This window comes from Oncorhynchus nerka, linkage group LG19 (assembly GCF_034236695.1).
Source record: "Oncorhynchus nerka isolate Pitt River linkage group LG19, Oner_Uvic_2.0, whole genome shotgun sequence".
Classification (NCBI taxonomy): domain Eukaryota; kingdom Metazoa; phylum Chordata; class Actinopteri; order Salmoniformes; family Salmonidae; genus Oncorhynchus; species Oncorhynchus nerka.
Genome location: NC_088414.1, coordinates 29753070 through 29772736, shown reverse-complemented (window position 1 = coordinate 29772736; position 19667 = coordinate 29753070). Strand labels below are relative to the sequence as shown.

General features: G+C 44.6%; 1 protein-coding gene and 1 pseudogene across 2 annotated transcripts; one reads left to right on the top strand and one right to left on the bottom strand.

Annotated features, from left to right (window-relative positions):
* The first annotated feature begins 265 nt into the window (after positions 1–265).
* Positions 266–9116, top strand: LOC115116308 (zinc finger protein ubi-d4-like). 2 transcript variants are annotated; one of them, XM_065004855.1, is made up of 12 exons: positions 266–337; positions 2105–2265; positions 2930–3037; positions 3178–3359; positions 3475–3567; positions 3785–3869; positions 5354–5395; positions 6841–6978; positions 7060–7191; positions 7408–7520; positions 7643–7724; positions 8230–9116. In XM_065004855.1, the coding sequence occupies exons 1-12, from the start codon at positions 306–308 to the stop codon at positions 8310–8312; spliced, it is 1251 nt and encodes a 416-aa protein (XP_064860927.1). In that variant the 5' UTR covers positions 266–305; the 3' UTR covers positions 8313–9116. The 2 variants fall into 2 exon arrangements, with proteins under 2 accessions (XP_064860927.1, XP_064860928.1); XM_065004856.1 differs by lacking the exon at positions 5354–5395.
* A 3558-nt stretch (positions 9117–12674) lies between these two features.
* Positions 12675–14006, bottom strand: LOC135562539 (muscarinic acetylcholine receptor M1-like; annotated as a pseudogene).
* Positions 14007–19667: the final 5661 nt, after the last annotated feature.

Sequence of the window (19667 nt, the reverse complement as noted above, 5' to 3'; positions counted from 1 at the left end):
CCTTTCTTCCATGTGCTTACATCTCCATCTGCTGGACATTTTTGTATATCACTAAAAGTAGTACATTTAATCCGTTTTAATAGCAACACTGAAGTCTAAATGACATGTATGTCATACGTGTCATATTTTCCTATAAAATAATGAAAGACATGATTAAATTATATTTACTGAAATTGCATAGCTGGCTAATGTACTCTGCCCTAAACTATGAGTGGTTAACTTTTTTTACTATAACCTTGGTCTAATTTACAAACTGCATTTTTTTTATTGCGCATGCGCAACCTTTCACGGCAAAGCGAACCAAGATGGCGGCTGTTGTTGAAAATGTTGTAAAACTGTAAGTAGCTATGTTCTTTCCCCCTAGCTAGTTAAAGTATGCACATGTGTTTTACGTTTAAATGTAAAGGTCGGTGGTAACAGAAACATGTAAATGGTATCGTAAATTGTCTAAGATGTTCGGTAAAAGAACCGAATAACTCAGTTTTCAAACTGTGTCAGTACTCATAGCTAAACTGACCTGCTATGTCAAGTGTTTTTGTATAATGGACACTTTGAAATTAACCAAGTGTCATCATTATATAACCAAACGTTGGGCACTAGTGAGCAAATGTACACGAAGAACTGCATATCCGCAACTCTATCCATAATCCTAATTCCACGCGAGTTTGAAAACACCCACGGTGAGAGAGATTGGATGGTGACATGTTAGTTTACAATCATTAGCATGTTAGCTGGCAACTTGGTTATTAAGTTTAGTTAGCTGCAAAATTAGTTCAAATCCTGGTGTTCAATCAGTATTATGAATATATCTGCTGACACTGTCTGCATTCGTGGTCCTGGGATGCTTTCATGTGGAAATGGAATGCATGTTTTTTTTTTTTAGCTTTCCAACAGAAAATCCATGTCACCACAATGCATTAGTCACTATGACGAACGTCCTTGAGGCATTGTTAAAACTAGCTTTTGCCAAAAGATTAGAGTAATATGAATCAGATGTTCTTCAAGACAAATTCTACCAATAAAAAAGAAAATGACCATGGCATGCAATGCAACAAATGTTTCAAATCGTGAACCGCTGTGTGTTCATCACGGAAACCATTTACAGTTTAAGAACCAAATGGAAGCAAACAGAGCAGGGAGGGAGGGACCTACCAGAAGTTGTCCAATAGAAATCTCGTTTTCTTTGTAAAATGTTTTCGTTAGGCTTAAACCGTTTCGCAACAGAACCTGTGTAATAAAATTTATTTAACCTTTATATAACTAGGCAAGTCAGTTAACAAATTCTTATTTACAATGATGGCCTAGTGGGTTAACTGCCTTGTTCACCGGCAGAACAACATATTTTGTATCTTGTCAGCTCTGGGATTTGGGCCAGCAGCCTTTCAGTTACTGGCCCAATGCTCTAACCACTAGGCTACCTACTTTCCCAAATAATACAAGTAATACACCCCTGTTGTCTCTCATAGACCTCTTTCCATACCCACTTTCCCGAAAGCTTCTGTATCCCTTTGCCTAAAATGGATTTAAGAGTCTTAGTGCTACGAAGCTTTGAAGACCGATTTATGGAAGTAAAAAATAGATTTCACTCAAGCTGATTCGTGTTGAAAAGCTGAGCCAGCAGAGGCTGCTGCTCCCAACCAGGCAGACCGCTGTTGCCAAGCCAACAAAAGAGCAACTGCTGACATTCTCAACAGTGACTGAGTTCAGGGACAATGATGTAGTCTGCTTGCCTGCCTCCCCGAGGTGCCAGCTTAAACAGGACCAAAAGGTTTTTAGCTGTGGCTGTGATAGATAAAGGCTTTGAAGTTTGAACAATTTTAAGCCTCTTTTACAACACGCTAGAGCAGTAGAATTTAGACATGATTTGTTTTAGAGGTGGTAGGACACATACCATACCAACCTCTTTATGGTAGAGATACACTACAGGTACTGTCAGTTGTTGAACTGATGCATGAAGGTTTATTTATTTAGATCCTTTTGCAGAAGCAGCAGTTACATTACAGCGCACCCCAGGAAGAGTATCATTCTTATAACAGTATACACAGGCAGTGTGTTTCCTGGTGCTAACTTGTCCCTGGCCGTTCCTCTCGGTGTGTGGGTGAAGGCTGGGAGAGCAGTGCTACAGAGATGCCATGGAGCAGTGCCATAACTACAACGCCCGGCTATGTGCCGAGAGGAGTGTCCGAATGCCCTTCCTGGACTCTCAGACTGGAGTGGCGCAGAGCAACTGTTACATTTGGATGGAGAAGAGACACAGGGGACCAGGTAAATACATTACACATCTACACAAATTGAAGTCACATACAGTATTTCAACTACTGAGTTCACAGCCTGGAGTAGTAGGCTATATGAGTTTTTCCAGTACATATTTATGTTATAGCCCTGGACACACCTCATTCAACCTGTCAGGGGCTTGATGATTACTAGAATCAAGTGTGCTTGTCTAGGCCACAACGGAAACGTCTACTGTTGGGGGTACTGGAGGACCGGAGTTGTTAAACACTTGGCAGTACCATTCATCTTCTTCTCATGATCTGGAGACGAAAACAAAAGAGATCACTGTAGTTCAAGCACTTGGTAGAAATTGTGTTCACCTATGTTTCCAACCACACCAGTGTGTCGGAGGAAACACCATACAGCTCTAGCCACAAGGAGTCGCTTGAGCACAATGGGACAGGAACATCCCAGCCAGCCAAACCCTCCCTTAACCCGGACGACGCTGGGCCAATTGTGTGAGTCGGCTCATAGGTCTCCCGGTCGCGGCCGGCTGCGACACAGCCCGGGATCGAACCCGGATCTGTAGTGACGCCTCAAGCGTGCCTTAGGCCGCTGCGCCACTCGGGAGGCCATAAAGTGAAAGTTAATGTCTGTTTTATAGGTCATCATAAATGTCTAGGTACGTTAGTGTGCATCTTCTGTCCTCTCTCAGGAGTGGCCCCAGGACAGCTGTACACCTACCCATCCCGCAGGTGGAGGAAGAAACGACGAGCCCTCCCCCCAGAGGATCCCCGGCTGGTCTTCCCCCCTCTAAAGTCTGGTACGTCCTAATCATGGGATACTGGTCAGCTTAATAACACTATAACTGTGTTGACATGTTTGTGTGCCCCTCTGTGCCAGAGTTCTCTGTTGGTTCTTCACTCCTTTGTAAAGGTTGTTTGTGGTTCTCCCTGTCTGTAGAACTGGACTTGGGTTTTAAGAAGGATGCCCTGTCATCATCTGATGGCAGCAGTCTGGAAGCCCTGCTGAAGGGGGAACCCCTGGATAAACGGGGTCCTCCGGAGCTCCATGGGCCAGAAGAGGAGTCCAGTCTGGCAGACTACACTTGTGGGGGAGTCACCCCTGCAGCACGCGTCAGAAAGGTACCGTAGCATGCTCTGGTTGGAGGGATCGTGTGATACATAGCATGGTTTACAGTTTATTAGTCCTCCAATGACATTAGATACTACAGCAACATGCATTCTTCTGTCTATACAGAGAGTCCTGGAGCCAGATGACTTCCTGGATGACTTGGAGGATGAGGACTATGAGGAGGACACCCCCAAAAGAAGAGGCAAAGGAAAGGGAAAGGTGAGTGAAGCTATTCTAAACCAATAATTGTTGTTAATGTTACATTTTGCATTTACATTTAGCATAGTCATTTAGCAGACGCTCTCATCCAGAGCCACCTACAGTTAGAGACTCACTTTACTCAATGTTACAGGCATGTGATCTGAAATGGTGACTGTGTCCTCTGGCACCATGTCTGTACCTATGATATTGAATATGATGGTGTGTTTGTCCTTAGGGTCGTGGAGTGAGCAGTGCCAAGAAGAAGCTGGATGCTGCGGCAGCTGCACTGGAGGACAAGGACAAGCCTTACTCCTGTGACAGTGAGTCCCAGCAGGGCTTGCCGGTGGCTTTGGAGGAGAACAGTGGGAGTGCCGGTGGCTTTGGAGGAGAACAGTGGGAGTGTCGGTGGCTTTGGAGGAGAACAGTGGGAGTGCAGATGGCTTTGGAGGAGAACAGTGGGAGTGCAGGTGGCTTTGGAGGAGAACAGTGGGAGTGCAGGTGGCTTTGGAGGAGAACAGTGGGAGTGCAGGTGGCTTTGGAGGAGAACAGTGGGAGTGCAGGTGGCTTTGGAGGAGAACAGTGGGAGTGCAGGTGGCTTTGGAGGAGAACAGTGGAAGTGCAGGTGGCTTTGGAGGAGAACAGTGGGAGTGCAGGTGGCTTTGGAGGAGAACAGTGGGAGTGCAGATGGCTTTGGAGGAGAACAGTGTGAGTGCCGGTGGCTTTGGAGGAGAACAGTGTGAGTGCCGGTGGCTTTGGAGGAGAACAGTGTGAGTGCCGGTGGCTTTGGAGGAGAACAGTGTGAGTGCCGGTGGCTTTGGAGGAGAACAGTGGGAGTGCCGGTGGCTTTGGAGGAGAACAGTGGGAGTGCAGGTGGCTTTGGAGGAGAACAGTGGGAGTGCAGGTGGCTGGAGGAGAACAGTGGGAGTGCAGGTGGCTTTGGAGGAGAACAGTGGGTGCAGGTGGCTTTGGAGGTGGCTTTGGAGGAGAACAGTGGGAGTGCAGGTGGCTTTGGAGGAGAACAGTGGGCCGGTGGCTTTGGAGTGCAGGTGGCTTTGGAGGAGAACAGTGGGAGTGCAGGTGGCTTTGGAGGAGAACAGTGGGAGTGCAGGTGGCTTTGGAGGAGAACAGTGGGAGTGCAGGTGGCTTTGGAGGAGAACAGTGGGTGGCTTTGGAGTGCAGGTGGCTTTGGAGGAGAACAGTGGGAGTGCAGGTGGCTTTGGAGGAGAACAGTGGGAGTGCAGGTGGCTTTGGAGGAGAACAGTGGGAGTGCAGGTGGCTTTGGAGGAGAACAGTGGGAGTGCAGGTGGCTTTGGAGAGAACAGTGGGAGTGCAGGTGGCTTTGGAGGAGAACAGTGGGTGGCTTTGGAGGAGAACAGTGGGAGTGCAGGTGGCTTTGGAGGAGAACAGTGGGAGTGCAGGTGGCTTTGGAGGAGAACAGTGGGAGTGCAGGTGGCTTTGGAGGAGAACAGTGGGAGTGCAGATGGCTTTGGAGGAGGGCCTACTCTCTTTACTCCCTAGGAACTCTCTTGTTGGGAAGCGGACAGTCGGTTGTTTTTCACTCCTGAAATTGTCTTCCCTTGCAGATTAAACTTGGGGTGATGTTGATGTCTTTCTGATTGTCAGTCTGTGAGCGTACTTCTGAGTCTCTCTCTGTTCCTTCAGTCTTTGAGCGTACTTCCCTGAGTCTCTCTCTGTTCCTTCAGTCTTTGAGCGTACTTCCTGAGTCTCTCGCTATATACTGTCAGTCTGTGAGCGTACTTCTCAGTCTCTTTCCTTTTTCTCTCTTTTCTCTCCTCTCTTTCAGACACTTTCAGACAAAAGCATATTTCACAACCTTCTGGACGAGGTATATTTCTCCTTCTTTTTCCTCTGCCTCCAGTCCAGTCTGCTTACTGCCTGTTTGTCTTTCTCTCGGTGTGTGTTCGCTAACATGTAGAATGCTTTGAGGTTAGTGTTGCTGCCTCCCCCTCATCCACTAAATAAGGTCTCATTTTCAAGGTATAAATCAATTGACTCAGAGTATAAGTAACTTGATATGCTTGACGGTGGATTGTGAATGTGTAGTGTGGAGATGCCTTCTCTGTGCATGAGTTCCACCTCACGGTTTAAGAAGCAGTGTACATTTAGGCTACTCCAAGGTATTTGTATTCAGGAACATCTTGGCTTAGTTGGTAGAGCATGTCACTTGCAACTCCAGGGTTGTGGATTCGATTCCCACGGGGGACCAGTACAAACAAATATGAAAATGTATGATAAGAGCATCTGCTAAATGACTTAAATGTAAAATATGTATTTCACACATGATATTATTGCATCACATCGTGGTCCTTTGTAGCTCAGGTGGTAGAGCATGGCGCTTGTAACGCCAGGGTAGTGGGTTTGATTCCCGGGACCACCCATATGTAAAATGTATGAACGCATGACTGTGTTGCTTTGGTTAAAGTGTCTGCTAAATGGCATATATCGCATTATCGTATTGCACACACTACAGCCAATCAAATGTAGTCTGTGTTTTCTTTCATGTCATAATCTGTCTCTTAACTGAATATGTCTAATTTGCATTTCTTTGCTACATTTCTTTTTTTCTTAACTTGTCTTGTCCTCCTCACCTGTTTCTTTAGACTGAAATAGTGCCTCTGCTTTTGTGTTGAACCAGCTTGATGTCTGTGCTGGCTGTGTGGATCCTGATGTGATGGGGGGAGAGATTGTTGAGGAATGCCTAACCTGGGTTCTGCACCATGGACCGTGTTGCACAATGGTCTGGAACTGGCGGTCTGACTCACATAGAGACAGGCGGCCTGAGGTTCAAATTAAATGTTATTTGTCACATGCTTTGTAAACAACCAGTGTAGACTAACAGTCAAATTCTGACTTACAGGTCCTTCCCAACAATGCAGAGGGGGAAAATAGAGAACTGGGGTTGGAGATTGTGTTGCAACTGGGGCTAGGGTTGGAACTGAAGGGGTGTAATGGGGGCTGGGAGCTGACCCAGTCAGTAATCTGGCCCCTCTAGGTATCAGATGAAGAAATATGATGGGATTGTGTGATGAAATAAGAGAGGGTGATTGAGTGAGTGGATGGATGTCTGGGTGAGCATACCATACCATTGCTGTAGACCAGACACGTGGACACTAATACATCAATATGATTTTCCTCATCAGTAAAAAAAGATCAGATCGAGGCGATATCTTTCAGTGGAGAAAAATGTACTCTGTTCTAGTATGAAGGCTACTTAATGGTTTAAGTATGTTTCGTTTTAACACGTGTTGTGTTTGGGGGTTTCTCTGGCAGTCTGTGGGAAGCGTTACAAGAACCGTCCGGGCCTGAGCTACCACTACGCCCACTCCCACCTGGCTGAGGAGGAGGGAGGGGACAAGGAGGAGCCTGAGGTCCACACCCCCACCCCGCCCCAGCCTGAGGAGCCCAAGAGTAAGTCGCCATTTGAATGCATTTGAAACCTTTGAATGCAGACCCATACTTGTCATTTCATTCTGTGTTTCTCCCTTACAGCACCCAAGAAAGGTCCAGACGGTTTGGCGATACCCAATATCTACTGTGACTTCTGCCTCGGGGACTCAGCCCTCAACCAGAAGACGGGCCAGTCAGAGGGGCTGCAGTCCTGCTCAGACTGTGGACGTTCAGGTAACCCTTCCAACCCTGGCCTTTACCCTGAGAGACAGGGCTAACCTAGGCCTTTCAGACCATTTGTGTATATTTGTATGAGCATGCAAATCAATGCATGTGTGAGTGGTATTTACTTTAGGAAGCTATTGAGTGTGTTCCGAGTCAGACGCATGATGGCCAGTAGTAGTATGATGGAGGCTGACAGTTTGTTCACCCATTCTCTGTCCAACCCAGGCCACCCGTCCTGCCTGCAGTTCACCCCTGTGATGATGGCTGCAGTGAAGACCTACCGCTGGCAGTGCATCGAGTGCAAGTGCTGCAACATCTGTGGCACCTCAGAGAACGACGTGAGTTCACCTGCAGGCATCATACTTGTTACTGTGGGATAAATGAAGTACACTGTATATTTAAAATGAAGTGGTGCGCTGATAAACTGCGTTGTATAATGAGCCTGTTGTCTTTTGTCCAGGACCAGCTTCTCTTCTGTGATGACTGTGATAGAGGCTATCACATGTACTGTCTCAGCCCCCCTATGGCTGAACCTCCAGAAGGTGAGAGCAGGATAATGGATCTATCTGTTCATGATGTACCACTGGGGACCACTTGCCTGTCTAATAGGGGATATTTGAGTCAAAGTTTTTGATGATGACTGTTGTGGTTTTATCTCCGTAGGGAGACATATTTATCTGAGTAGATTTGGCAGAGTAGAATGTCTAAGTCAAGCTCTCAGGCAGCGTAGCCAGACAACGATAGCACGGCCGGGTGTTTTACTGATGAATCACCGCTTTCAGCAGTTAACTAGCCTTGAAATCTTGAAATGCTTAGTCAATGCAAGGTATTAGAGCACAAAATAGCCTGCACCTTTAAATCCGGTGACTTCAACTGGGCTAATGACCAGATAAGGTGAACGCACCAATTTGTAAGTCGCTCTGGATAAGAGCGTCTGCTAAATGACTTAAATGTAATGTAAATGTAATGTGGGTCCATGGAAGAGGATATTTATAGCAAGTCTGTGTGAGTCACTCACCACTCTGTTTCCTTGTATCCTCTTAACAGGGAGCTGGAGCTGCCATCTGTGTCTGGACCTGTTGAAAGACAAGGCGTCCATATACCGGACACCTAATGCCCCTCCGTTGTGATGGACCCCACCCTCTCACAGGTTCTCCATCACTGGTCAGCAGAGAGGAGTGGGTGGGACAGATGTCTTGTGAAAAGGGAAGCATACCTAACCAACCCCCCTTCTGAAACAGGCCTTGGGGAAGCATACCTTACCAACCCCCCTTCTGAAACAGGCCTCGGGGAAGCATACCTTACCAACCCCCTTCTGAAACAGGCCTCGGGGAAGCATACCTTACCAACCCCCCTTCTGAAACAGGCCTCGGGGAAGCATACCTTACCAACCCCCCTTCTGAAACAGGTCTCGGGGAAGCATACCTCACCAACCCCCCTTCTGAAACAGGCCTCGGGGAAGCATACCTTACCAACCCCTTGCTGAAAAAGGCCTCGGTTTGGAAGGGAAACACCTTACAAAGCCCGTGCTGAAACAGGTCTCGGTTTGGAAGGGAAACACCTTACCAAGCCCGTGCTGAAACAGGTCTCGGTTTGGAAGGGAAACACCTTACCAAGCCCGTGCTGAAACAGGTCTTGGTTTGGTTCTTATATGGCTGTTACACAGTTCCAAGCTCAAGTGACCCATAGGCTTTTGTTTTCAACTATTTGTCAATATATCAAACACAATGTGTGTTTGATGAAGTTTGTTTGAGTGACTTAAACCACTTTTGCCAGCCAAAATACCTGAACACAGTCTCACATACAGTTCATGCACACCACTGCTCAGATCCTACTTTTATTCGGCAAAATATCAGTTTTGCATGTAGAGGAGATAAATAGTTTGAGTCAATTAGCATGCCAATGCTTGTTCATAATAAAAACATGTTCAAAGGTTTTGTATATTTATATATTTGTATAGAATATAAAGGTGGGAATTATTTAAAAGCTGCTCTCTGTTCAGCCATTACATTCCACTCCTTGACATTCATGTAATTTGCCAAAGACTGGAGTGACAAGAAGTGGAATGCTAGCTAAAAAGACTGGAGTGGAATGCTAGCTAAAAAGACTGGAGTGGAATGCTAGCTAAAAAGACTGGAGTGGAATGCTAGCTAAAAAGACAGGAGTGGCAAGGAGTGGAATGCTAGCTAAAAAGACAGGAGTGGCAATGGAATGCTAAAAAGACAGGAGTGGCAAGGAGTGGCATGCTAGCTAAAAAGACTGGAGTGGAATGCTAGCTAAAAAGACTGGAGTGGAATGCTAGCTAAAAAGACTGGAGTGGAATGCTAGCTAAAAAGACTGGAGTGGAATGCTAGCTAAAAAGACTGGAGTGGAATGCTAGCTAAAAAGACAGGAGTGGCAAGGAGTGGAATGCTAGCTAAAAAGACTGGAGTGGAATGCTAGCTAAAAAGACGAGTGGAATGCTAGCTAAAAAGACGAGTGGAATGCTAGCTAAAAAGACTGGAGTGGCAAGGAGTGGAATGCTAGCTAAAAAGACTGGAGTGGCAAGGAGTGGAATGCTAGCTAAAAAGACAGGAGTGGCAAGGAGTGGAATGCTAGCTAAAAAGACAGGAGTGGCAAGGAGTGGAATGCTAGCTAAAAAGACTGGAGTGGAATGCTAGCTAAAAAGACTGGAGTGGAATGTTAGCTAAAAAGACAGGAGTGGCAAGGAGTGGAATGCTAGCTAAAAAGACAGGAGTGGCAAGGAGTGGAATGCTAGCTAAAAAGACAGGAGTGGCAAGGAGTGGAATGCTAGCTAAAAAGACAGGAGTGGCAAGGAGTGGAATGCTAGCTAAAAAGACAGGAGTGGCAAGGAGTGGAATGCTAGCTAAAAAGACAGGAGTGGCAAGGAGTGGAATGCTAGCTAAAAAGACAGGAGTGGCAAGGAGTGGAATGCTAGCTAAAAAGACAGGAGTGGCAAGGAGTGGAATGCTAGCTAAAAAGACAGGAGTGGCAAGGAGTGGAATGCTAGCTAAAAAGACTGGAGTGGAATGCTAGCTAAAAAGACGAGTGGAATGCTAGCTAAAAAGACTGGAGTGGAATGCTAGCTAAAAAGACAGGAGTGGCAATATTGAGAGTTAGGAAGCATTGGGCGTTAAGAGGGCCTTGCTATTACATAAATCTCTATCTCGGTGATAGAAAGAGGACTTTGGCGTAACTTTTTTTTTAAGGAATTAAAGATCGGGTGTTTGCTGCTGTTGTGGAAAGGGAGTCAGAATGGATGCTGGTTGGTATGGTGATTGAGTGAATTTTAGTGTATCCTATGTCCACAGCCAGCCTTTTACCAAAAATAGTTACCTAATCCATTGGTAGACAACACTGGTCCTGGAGAGCAGTTTGACATTTTACTGCCTAGTAACGTAAGCATTTTGCTGCACCCGCTATAACATCTGCCAAACTGTATGCGACCAATAAACGTTGATATGCAGCAGTCCTAATCTGGACCCCTTTTTGACTCCTTGTTGTTATGTGTTGGGAGATCATTTAAAAACAGACAACTACCAAGCACAGGACTTTGTGTTTACCTGCCCATATCAGCTCTGAAGTCTCATCCCACCCTGCTCTAACCTGCTCCACTGTCTCATATCTCAGACTGTCATGCTCTATGATTCCCTTCGTTTATAGCCAGAGGAGGGCAGTAAGGAGCCATTCAAGAGCTCCTGGGACTGTGGGGAGATGGAAGAATGTTTTTGGGATGATGTGGAGCCATCAGACGGTCTAGTCAGAAAGTGGTGTGTTACCACAAACTGCAGACTGGTGTACCTGCACTTGCTATACTGTAGTGTTGTCCTTGGAGGCAACATTATTTGACTTTGTCATATATAGGTCTATACAGTGCATTCAGAAAGTATTCAGATACGTTTGTCATTATGGGGTATTGTGTGTGTGGATTGATGAGGGGTAAAAACATTTGAATCAGTTTTAGAATAAGGCTGTAACGTAACAAAATGTGGATAAAGTCAAGGGGTCTGAATACTTTCTGAATGCACTGTAAATACACAAAGTGTACAAAACATTAAGAACACCATCTTAATATTGAGTTCCACCCCCCTTTTTGCCCTCAGAACAGCCTCAATTTGTCGGGGAGTGGACTCTACAAGGTGTCGAAAGCATTTCACAGGGATGCTGGCCCATGTTGACTCCATTGCTTCCCATAGTTGTGTCAAGTTGGCTGGATATTTTTTGGGTGGTGGACCATTCTTGATACACGTGGGATAATGTTGAGTGTGAAAAACACCTCAGCGTTGCAGTTGTTGACACACGCAAACCGTTGATCCTTGTACCTACTACCATAACCTGTTCAAAAGCACTTCAATCTTTTCTCTTACCCATTTACCCATTGATTTTCTCTGCTTTTCCCCCAAAGCTGGGTGCAATGCTCTCCACCAGTTTGGCTATGGTTACAATTAGCTACAATTACTTTACCTCAAACTAGTGAAAGTATTTAGTTTTTTAAACATTTGGATTCATTCTCAGACATGGTCAAAAGGAGAAACAGTAGACATTGCGCTCTCTACAGACAGGTAACCAAGTGCATGATAATGTGTGCCCTAAACACGGGTGCTCATGGTCTACTCAGATTTGGATTGATCAAGGTGTAAGGAAGTTATGTAATATCATTTTGCTATACTATCATGTTATATTAATAGCCAACTAACAAATACTAAAGCATCAAACAAGTATTTCTCATTTCATTTGTTTAGCTGTTTGTTTAGAGGCAGTTGCCATTTGGAATATTACGGTTTTGGTTCATTTAAAACAAAAAAAAATGTAAATCGTCAATGATATTTACTCAGTTGATGTAAAACAGTTTTGGAACTTTATTTGGATTGTAACTCTGTTTCCTTTAGGGTACAAGGTTTTGTCTTTTTTTCCAGGAAAATAAAAGATTTGACACTGCCTGTATTTGGTGCCATGTCATATTTTCTCTATTACCACAGTTGCCTTTCAGGATCACTGAAGCACTGTTGTATAAGTGATGGATCTTTGTGTCTGTGAAACCAAAACATTGGAAATGAATTCTGTACCTTATATTGCAAAGTACAAGGCCTGGTCTTGGTGATCAGATGTAACATTAAGGCACATGGAACAATTCATAACCCTGCTGTTTAATAAACACCGTGTCATAAACACAAGCCATTTCCTCAGGCAGTGGATGGATCAATTTACCCATAGAGAGGAACTGAGGGGGAGGGTAGGAGGGATGGAAGATAGTCCAGGGCATAAACAGACTACATGATTACCATATATGTAGGCAATGTAATGTTCTTAAGGTAGGGTACTGCCTAAAAGTCGTATCTATGTAGGTTTTCTGCCATTGCCTGTTCTAGATGTCAATGCACATCACATTTACCAAGTCAGTTCATAAAAATAAAAAAATGAACAGTCAAAAGAGTGGTTCTACGCCTTGCATGCATGCATGGTGTCTTTTACTAGGGCAGATCTGACTCTTCCTAAGCCAGCAGGTAAAGTTTAGCTTTGAAAATGTTCAGACAGTGCTGCTGATCTTGTGTGTCCTGAAGGAGGCATGATTGCTGTGATAAGCCGTTCCTCTGTCCTGGGCCGCACAGCAGCAGTGTCTTGAAGGTGATAGAAGTGCTCGTTGCAGAGGGCGTAGCAGACTGGGTTGATGGTGCTGTTGATGTAGCAGAACCAATTGCCCGGCTGCCACAGCTTCTCAGGCACACAGTAGGAGATGGACACCAGCACCATAGTGTTGTAGGGTGTCCAGGTCAGGATGAAGGACAGCACACTCAGGGTCCTAGCTGCCTTCTTCCAGATGGTCATGTTCCTCTTGGCTTTGGTCTGCTTGCGGTGTCTGGAGTCTGAAGATATGGAGCATCTCAGGGAGGACTGCCTGCCCTGTGGGCCAGCTGCACTGTCCCTTACCCTAGACGTTAAGGGTTTGTGGGTCCCTACAGTGTCCCTGCTCTGGACATCTCTTAGTGGGATTATGGTTTTAGGGCTTGTATTAGCGCTTACCCCCTGCTGCTTCTGAACTGGTTCTTCCTCTGAGGAGGAGACAGTAGGTTCTTCCTCATCTAGATTACAGGTGCTGTCTCTGCAACCCTCCCTCTAGCTACCTCTGGTGTTGCTATTCTCCTCTCCCTGCTCTGCTTAGGCTCCTCTCACTGCTCTGTTCCCTACCAGCAGACACCTCTCTGGACCTGCTCGCACTGCTCATGCTGCTGCTGGAGTAAACAGCCCATCCCTCAGATCCATGGGAGGCCCCTCCACTGCTCCGAGACCCCAGCAGCCCCTCCAGATCCTGGGCTTCCTTCTCAATCTCCCAGTAGGTCTTCCAGTACAGGATGCCCATCATGGTGACAGGAAGCTCGAAGGCATCGATGGCTGTACCGAATGTGAGAGCAGGCTCGGTCAGGAACGGGATAGAGCAGTCACCCTTGTCCTGCGAGGACCTGTCCACCACTTGGGGCCAGAACAAGATGGCTGAGCCCTCACAGGGTGAAGGACGCTGCCCAGGCCGGCTGCCCGGCCCTGTAGCTGAGAGGTCTGATGACCAGCAGGTTCATGACAGAGCCACATGGTCCACAGCCAGCCAGACGTAACAGGCCCAGGCCCCAGTGTCCCATGATGATGTAAACAGCATAGAGGTTCATAGAAACCACCATGAGTATGATCACCACCACCTCTCATATCTCATGGTCCCCCGATGGATCTGCTGTCACATTGGTGATCTCACTAGTCTGGGAGACACAGGAGTGGTTCATCCTTCACAAAGCGATGCTCAGTGAAGTGGTGGAGCAAAAGTCATTCTTCTTCATGACAGGGAATCGCTGATGAGGACATCTGGCCTGAAGCTATCATCTCAGGGCCAACTGCAGAACAAGAGAACAGGTGATCAGCCATGAGCTGGAACACGTTTCCAACAACCATGACTTGTATACATGTTTTCTCATGAATTTAGATAATTTGCTTTAAAACTGTTCGGTTGGTATAATTAGAGAAATGTCATTGTAGTAAATCCCATGATCATTTCTCCAGCAAGGACAGTTCTGTGAAACTCATTCATATATAAACCCTTCAGTTTACACAACATGTTTGAAGTCCTGCCTTTCTGTTGACTCAGACTAGGTAACATGTTGTTACTAAGATACATTTATTTTTCATAACTGTTAGTGTTTGATGAGTTTACTGCTGTATGCTAACAAGAGCATATGATTTAAAGGGAGAGAAATGTGTCAGTCAATAATGTCCCTGATGGGGAATTAGTTTACATACAAAATGTAAATAAGCAGTGTTGGTATATGATGGCAATTGTGATAATTGTGAATACTTTGGGATATGAACTTAGTTGTAGTTCTTGTAGGACTACTGATGCTGAACGGTAAACTCGATAGTGAGAAATCTACCGCTCAATTACATGCTCTAATAATGTATACCTTTATGCAAAAATAAACCTAGTAAAGAACTTATTTGTGGTCACGATTACTAATAATAATAAGTAATTCAATTTACGACTGCTTTAAACAAGTGTTTATATTATGCATCAACCAGAGGAGGCTGCTGAGGGGAGGACGGCTCATAATAACCGCTGGAACAGAGCAAATGAAATGGCATCAAACACATGGAAACCATCTGTTTAATGTATTTGATACACTTCCACTTATTTCGCTCCAGGCATTACAATGAGCCCATCCTCCCCAATTAAGGTGCCACCATCCTCCTGTGGCATCAACACTTACACTTGTATTGGATGGTGTCCATATACCCATGATAAGACAATAGGTTCATGCGATGGTCAATCCCTTGTGGTTGAAGTCATAAAGGTACAGTATAAAAAAGGAGTTACTAGTCATGGGGCATCCAATGACAGAAACTTTACCACCGGTGTCTATTTTGGTCAACCTTGCTGTTTGTGTGTGTAGATTTTATTATGCATATGAATTATTGCTCCTCAAATGGCTTGGTCCTAAGGTGAGGCATGGTGTGTTCTTAGAAGATAAGGTGAGGCATGGTGTGTTCTTAGAAGATAAGGTGAGGCATGGTGTGTTCTTAGAAGATGATGAGGCATGGTGTGTTCTTAGAAGATAAGGTGAGGCATGGTGTGTTCTTAGAAGATAAGATGAGGCATGGTGTGTTCTTAGAAGATAAGGTGAGGCATGGTGTGTTCTTAGAAGATAAGTTGAGGCATGGTGCGTTCTTAGAAGATAAGATGAGGCATGGTGTGTTCTTAGAAGATAAGGTGCGGCATGGTGTGTTCTTAGATAAGGTGAGGCATGGTGTGTTCTTAGAAGATAAGGTTGAAGCATGGTGTGTTCTTAGAAGATAAGGTGAAGCATGGTGTGTTCTTAGATAAGGTGAAGCATGGTGTGTTCTTAGAAGATAAGGTGAGGCATGGTGTGTTCTTAGAAGATAAGGTGAGGCATGTGTTAGAAGATAAAACATGAAGAGTACAGAAGAAACTGATGTAACGAGAGGTTCCTGCCACAACATGTGTAGCCTACATAATGTGTCAGGCAGGCTGCTATGCAAACTCAAGCAGCTGACATCCAGCTACCACCTCACAAATAATTTCCTTCAACTTACTTCCTGTACTCCAGTAAATGAGCACATTTAGATAGAAACTTCTCAATGTTTACAGGTGTCAATAAAGTGTTTATTAAAGTGCATGGCAAAGTAATCACCCTGGAAATCTTGAATGGGCTCACACACATGATGATAAATAAGAGCACGATATCTAGAATATATAATTATATTTAGTATAGTTGGGTTAAACTGTAGGTCTATGTAACCGATGTGAAATGGCTAGCTAGTTAGCGGTGGTGCGCGCTAATAGTGTTTCAATCGGTGACGTCACTCGCTCTGAGACCTTGAAATAGTTGTTCCCCTTGCTCTGCAAGGGCCATGGCTTTTGTGGAGCGATGGGTAACGATGCTTCGAGGGTGGCTGTTGTTGATGTGTGCAGAGGGTCCCTGGTTCGAGCCCAGGTAGGGTGAGGAGAGGGACGGAAGCTATACTATTACATTGGTACCGTGACCCGGATCACTGGTTGCTGCAGAAAAGGAGGAGGTCAAAAGGGTGGCGAGGAGAGGGACGGAAGCTATACTGTTACATCTACATAGTTCTGTTCTCTCACACACACACACACACACACACACACACACACACACACACACACACACACACACACACACACACACACACACACACACACACACACACACACACACACACACACACACACACACACACACACACACACACACACACACACACACACACACACACACACACACACACACACACACACACACACACACACACACACACACACACACACACACACACACACACACACACACACACACACACACACACACACACACACACACACACACACACACACACACACACACACACACACACACACACACACACACACACACACACACACACACACACACACACACACACACACACACCACATGTCTGTATTTCAGAATTTCAAATCTGAACCCTAGATTCAATGAATATCTTAGCTGTACTTGTTTTCTGCCGTGTGATTTGCAACACACTATTCATACAGTTGTATATTGTTGTGAGCTCAGAGTGCTGGCGCAGTGGGAATGGATTGGCTGTTATGTTTAACATCCACAATTAGGGCTGGTACAATGACAAGGATGAAATTACTTTTACAACCCTTTCATCTGCTGTGTTTGGTGCCTGACAGCACCAGGAACAATATATCATATTGGATGATGCCATATCACACTGGATATGTTGTAGAAATGATCTGTTGTTATAACTGGGAAAACTTAATTACCTTGTTATTTTCAATTTACCAGCCTCTCATCTGTGGATCCAAATGAAGATAAGGAAAAGGGGGTTTCAGTCCCCAATATGTTCATCATTAGGACTCCGATGGGAAACGTGTGTGTGCGTACGTACTTGCAGCATGTGTGCATGTACTGTATATGAGTGGATGGCAGTGTGTGCAGCATATGGTAAGCAGAGATGGGTTTCTGTCTGCATGGCTCCCTCTGGACTCGTATCAGAAGGATGTATTTGCTTTGAGAGACTAACAGGCTAGTAACAGCTTACTGCAGCTCCTCCGGGGTTAATGAGTAAACGACAGGTCTGGAATCAGTGAAAGGTGGAGGTAGACACTGGGTCCGTTTCCCCTGTTGTCTTCCCACTGGGCACACCCTGGTTGAATCAACGTTGTTTCCACGTCATTTCAATGAAATGATGTCGAACCAACGTGGAATAGACATTGATTTCCTGTCTGTGCCCAGTGGGCCCCACCCATCACTTCTCAGAGCTTAACAGTTGTACAGTATGTACAGTGACTTAAGGAGAGGCATGGATTGTTATTGCACAGATTTTATTTATTGCACTCAACAACATACAAAAGTTCTCAATGATCAGAGATCATGTCTAAAGTAACGAATCTCAGTGCTGGAATTTCTGGCGGCTCCAACCTAACAGAACAACACACTTCAAACACAGATCTTCCATGTGAGAACTAAATCAGGGTTTTATTTGGTGCTCTGACCTGAACTGCTAACAGAGGCAGGATTTATGACTGGTTGGTTGGTAGTGGGGACTCCTTGGTGGTCTTCCTATCTCAGTAGGTACTTAATAAAGGACTACCCTGGTGACATACGACAGGTGACTAAACCTGGGATACTTAGCAGCACCAGCAACCAGCCTGTACAACTTAACAGTCTCTACTCCTCTACTCCTTATTTGAAATGTAAAAAATGTTGAATGGCTGAAATCAAAGAGCAGAACTATACCGAAGAAAAATATAAACGCAACATGTTAAGTGTTGGTTGCATGAGCTGAAATAAAAGATCCCAGAAATGTTCCATACGCACAAAAAGCGTATTTCTCTCAAATTTTGTGAACAAATTTGATTACATCCCAATTAGTGAGCATTTCTGCTTTGCGAAGATAATCCATCCACCTAACAGGTGTGGCATATCAAGAAGCTGATTAAACAGCATGCTCATTGCACATGTGCACCTTGTGCTGGGGACAATAAAAGGCCACTCTAAAATGTGCAGTTTTGTCACACAACACAATGCCACAGATGTCTCAAGTTTTGAGGGAGCGTGCAATTGGCATGCTGACTGCAGGAATGTCCACCAGAGCTGTTGCCAGAGAATTTAATGTTAATTTCTCTACCATATGCCACCTCCATCGTTGTTTTAGAGAATTTGGCAGTACATCCAACCGGCCTCACAACCGCAGAGCACGTGTAACCATGCCAGCCCAGGACCTCCACATCCGGCTTCTTCACCTGTAGGATCGTCTGAGACCAGCCACCCAGACAACTGATGAAACTGAGGAGTACTCCTGTCTGTAATAAAGCTCTTTTGTGGGAAAAGCGTATACTGATTGGCTGGGCCTGGCTCCTCAGTAGATGGGCCAGACTCCCAAGTGGTTGGGCCTATGCCCTCCCAGGCCCACCCATGGCTGTGCCCCTGCCCAGTCATGTGAAATCCATTGATTAGGGCCTAATGAATTTATTTCAATTTCCTTATATAAACTGTAACTCAGTACATTCTTTGAAATGGTTGCATGTTGCATTTATGTTTTCGTTCAGTGCAATAGTTCGATCACATAAAGAATGTATTCTACAATCCTTTCATTTGGCAAAAAGTTTGAGTCATTTGATCTGATCTGAAATCTAAATTATTTCAGGAAATCATATTCATGCTGTAAATAAATACCTATAAGTTTTTGAGAATATACTATTTTGCAGAGCAAACCATTAAGTATTGTAATCACAAGCACTTGACAAAAGAAATATATGAAATCTCTTGGGAATAATAAATAAAGATACTAAATCAAGGAGGTTCCGTGCTAAAAAGGATCTTAGCTGGCTTAAATAGAATAGTGGCTTAGAAAGTGATAAAATTCAATATAACCTTATTCTCCTTTCATCAGATATAGGTGGACTGTGCTGATCTGAAGTGTCAGTCTTATTTAGTATCACTTTACAAAGTGACAAAAATATACTTCATTTTTCAGTTACAGCATATGATATTCTCACAAATATCACGGGAAGAATATATTATTTAGTGCTTATATCAAAAACACCACAAATCTAGTCTGTTTGACATACATTTTTTGTAAAACTATGTAAAATATTTAGTAAACATTTAGAAACAGTAAAAAGTATGGTCTTGTAGACCTAATAATCATTGTACAGTAATACAAACACTGATCGTCCCTAAACGTAGTGAACTATTACAACAGACCCGTACGCATGATATCAAAGGTTGTGACACCCATAGAAACATGTCGTCAATAGTAATAACACTTCTAAAAATGATCAAATCATACATTTCACGTTAGCCTATTATTTACTTAGTTTGTAACAGTACATGTTATGAGGCAAAACATGATTAATGAATCATCTTTGGAGGAACTTGGTCAGTCACTTTACAAATTCTACTCACATAATCTGCATC

What these genes read in the sequence shown, in the direction of transcription:
- LOC115116308 (XM_065004855.1), top strand. Translation starts at nt 306, where the DNA reads ATGGCGGCTGTTGTTGAAAATGTTGTAAAACT. An exon ending in CCAGCCTGAGGAGCCCAAGA is followed by an intron (nt 6,979 to 7,059) that starts GTAAGTCGCCAT and finishes TCTCCCTTACAG; the next exon opens with CACCCAAGAAAGGTCCAGAC. An exon ending in GTGGCACCTCAGAGAACGAC is followed by an intron (nt 7,521 to 7,642) that starts GTGAGTTCACCT and finishes TCTTTTGTCCAG; the next exon opens with GACCAGCTTCTCTTCTGTGA.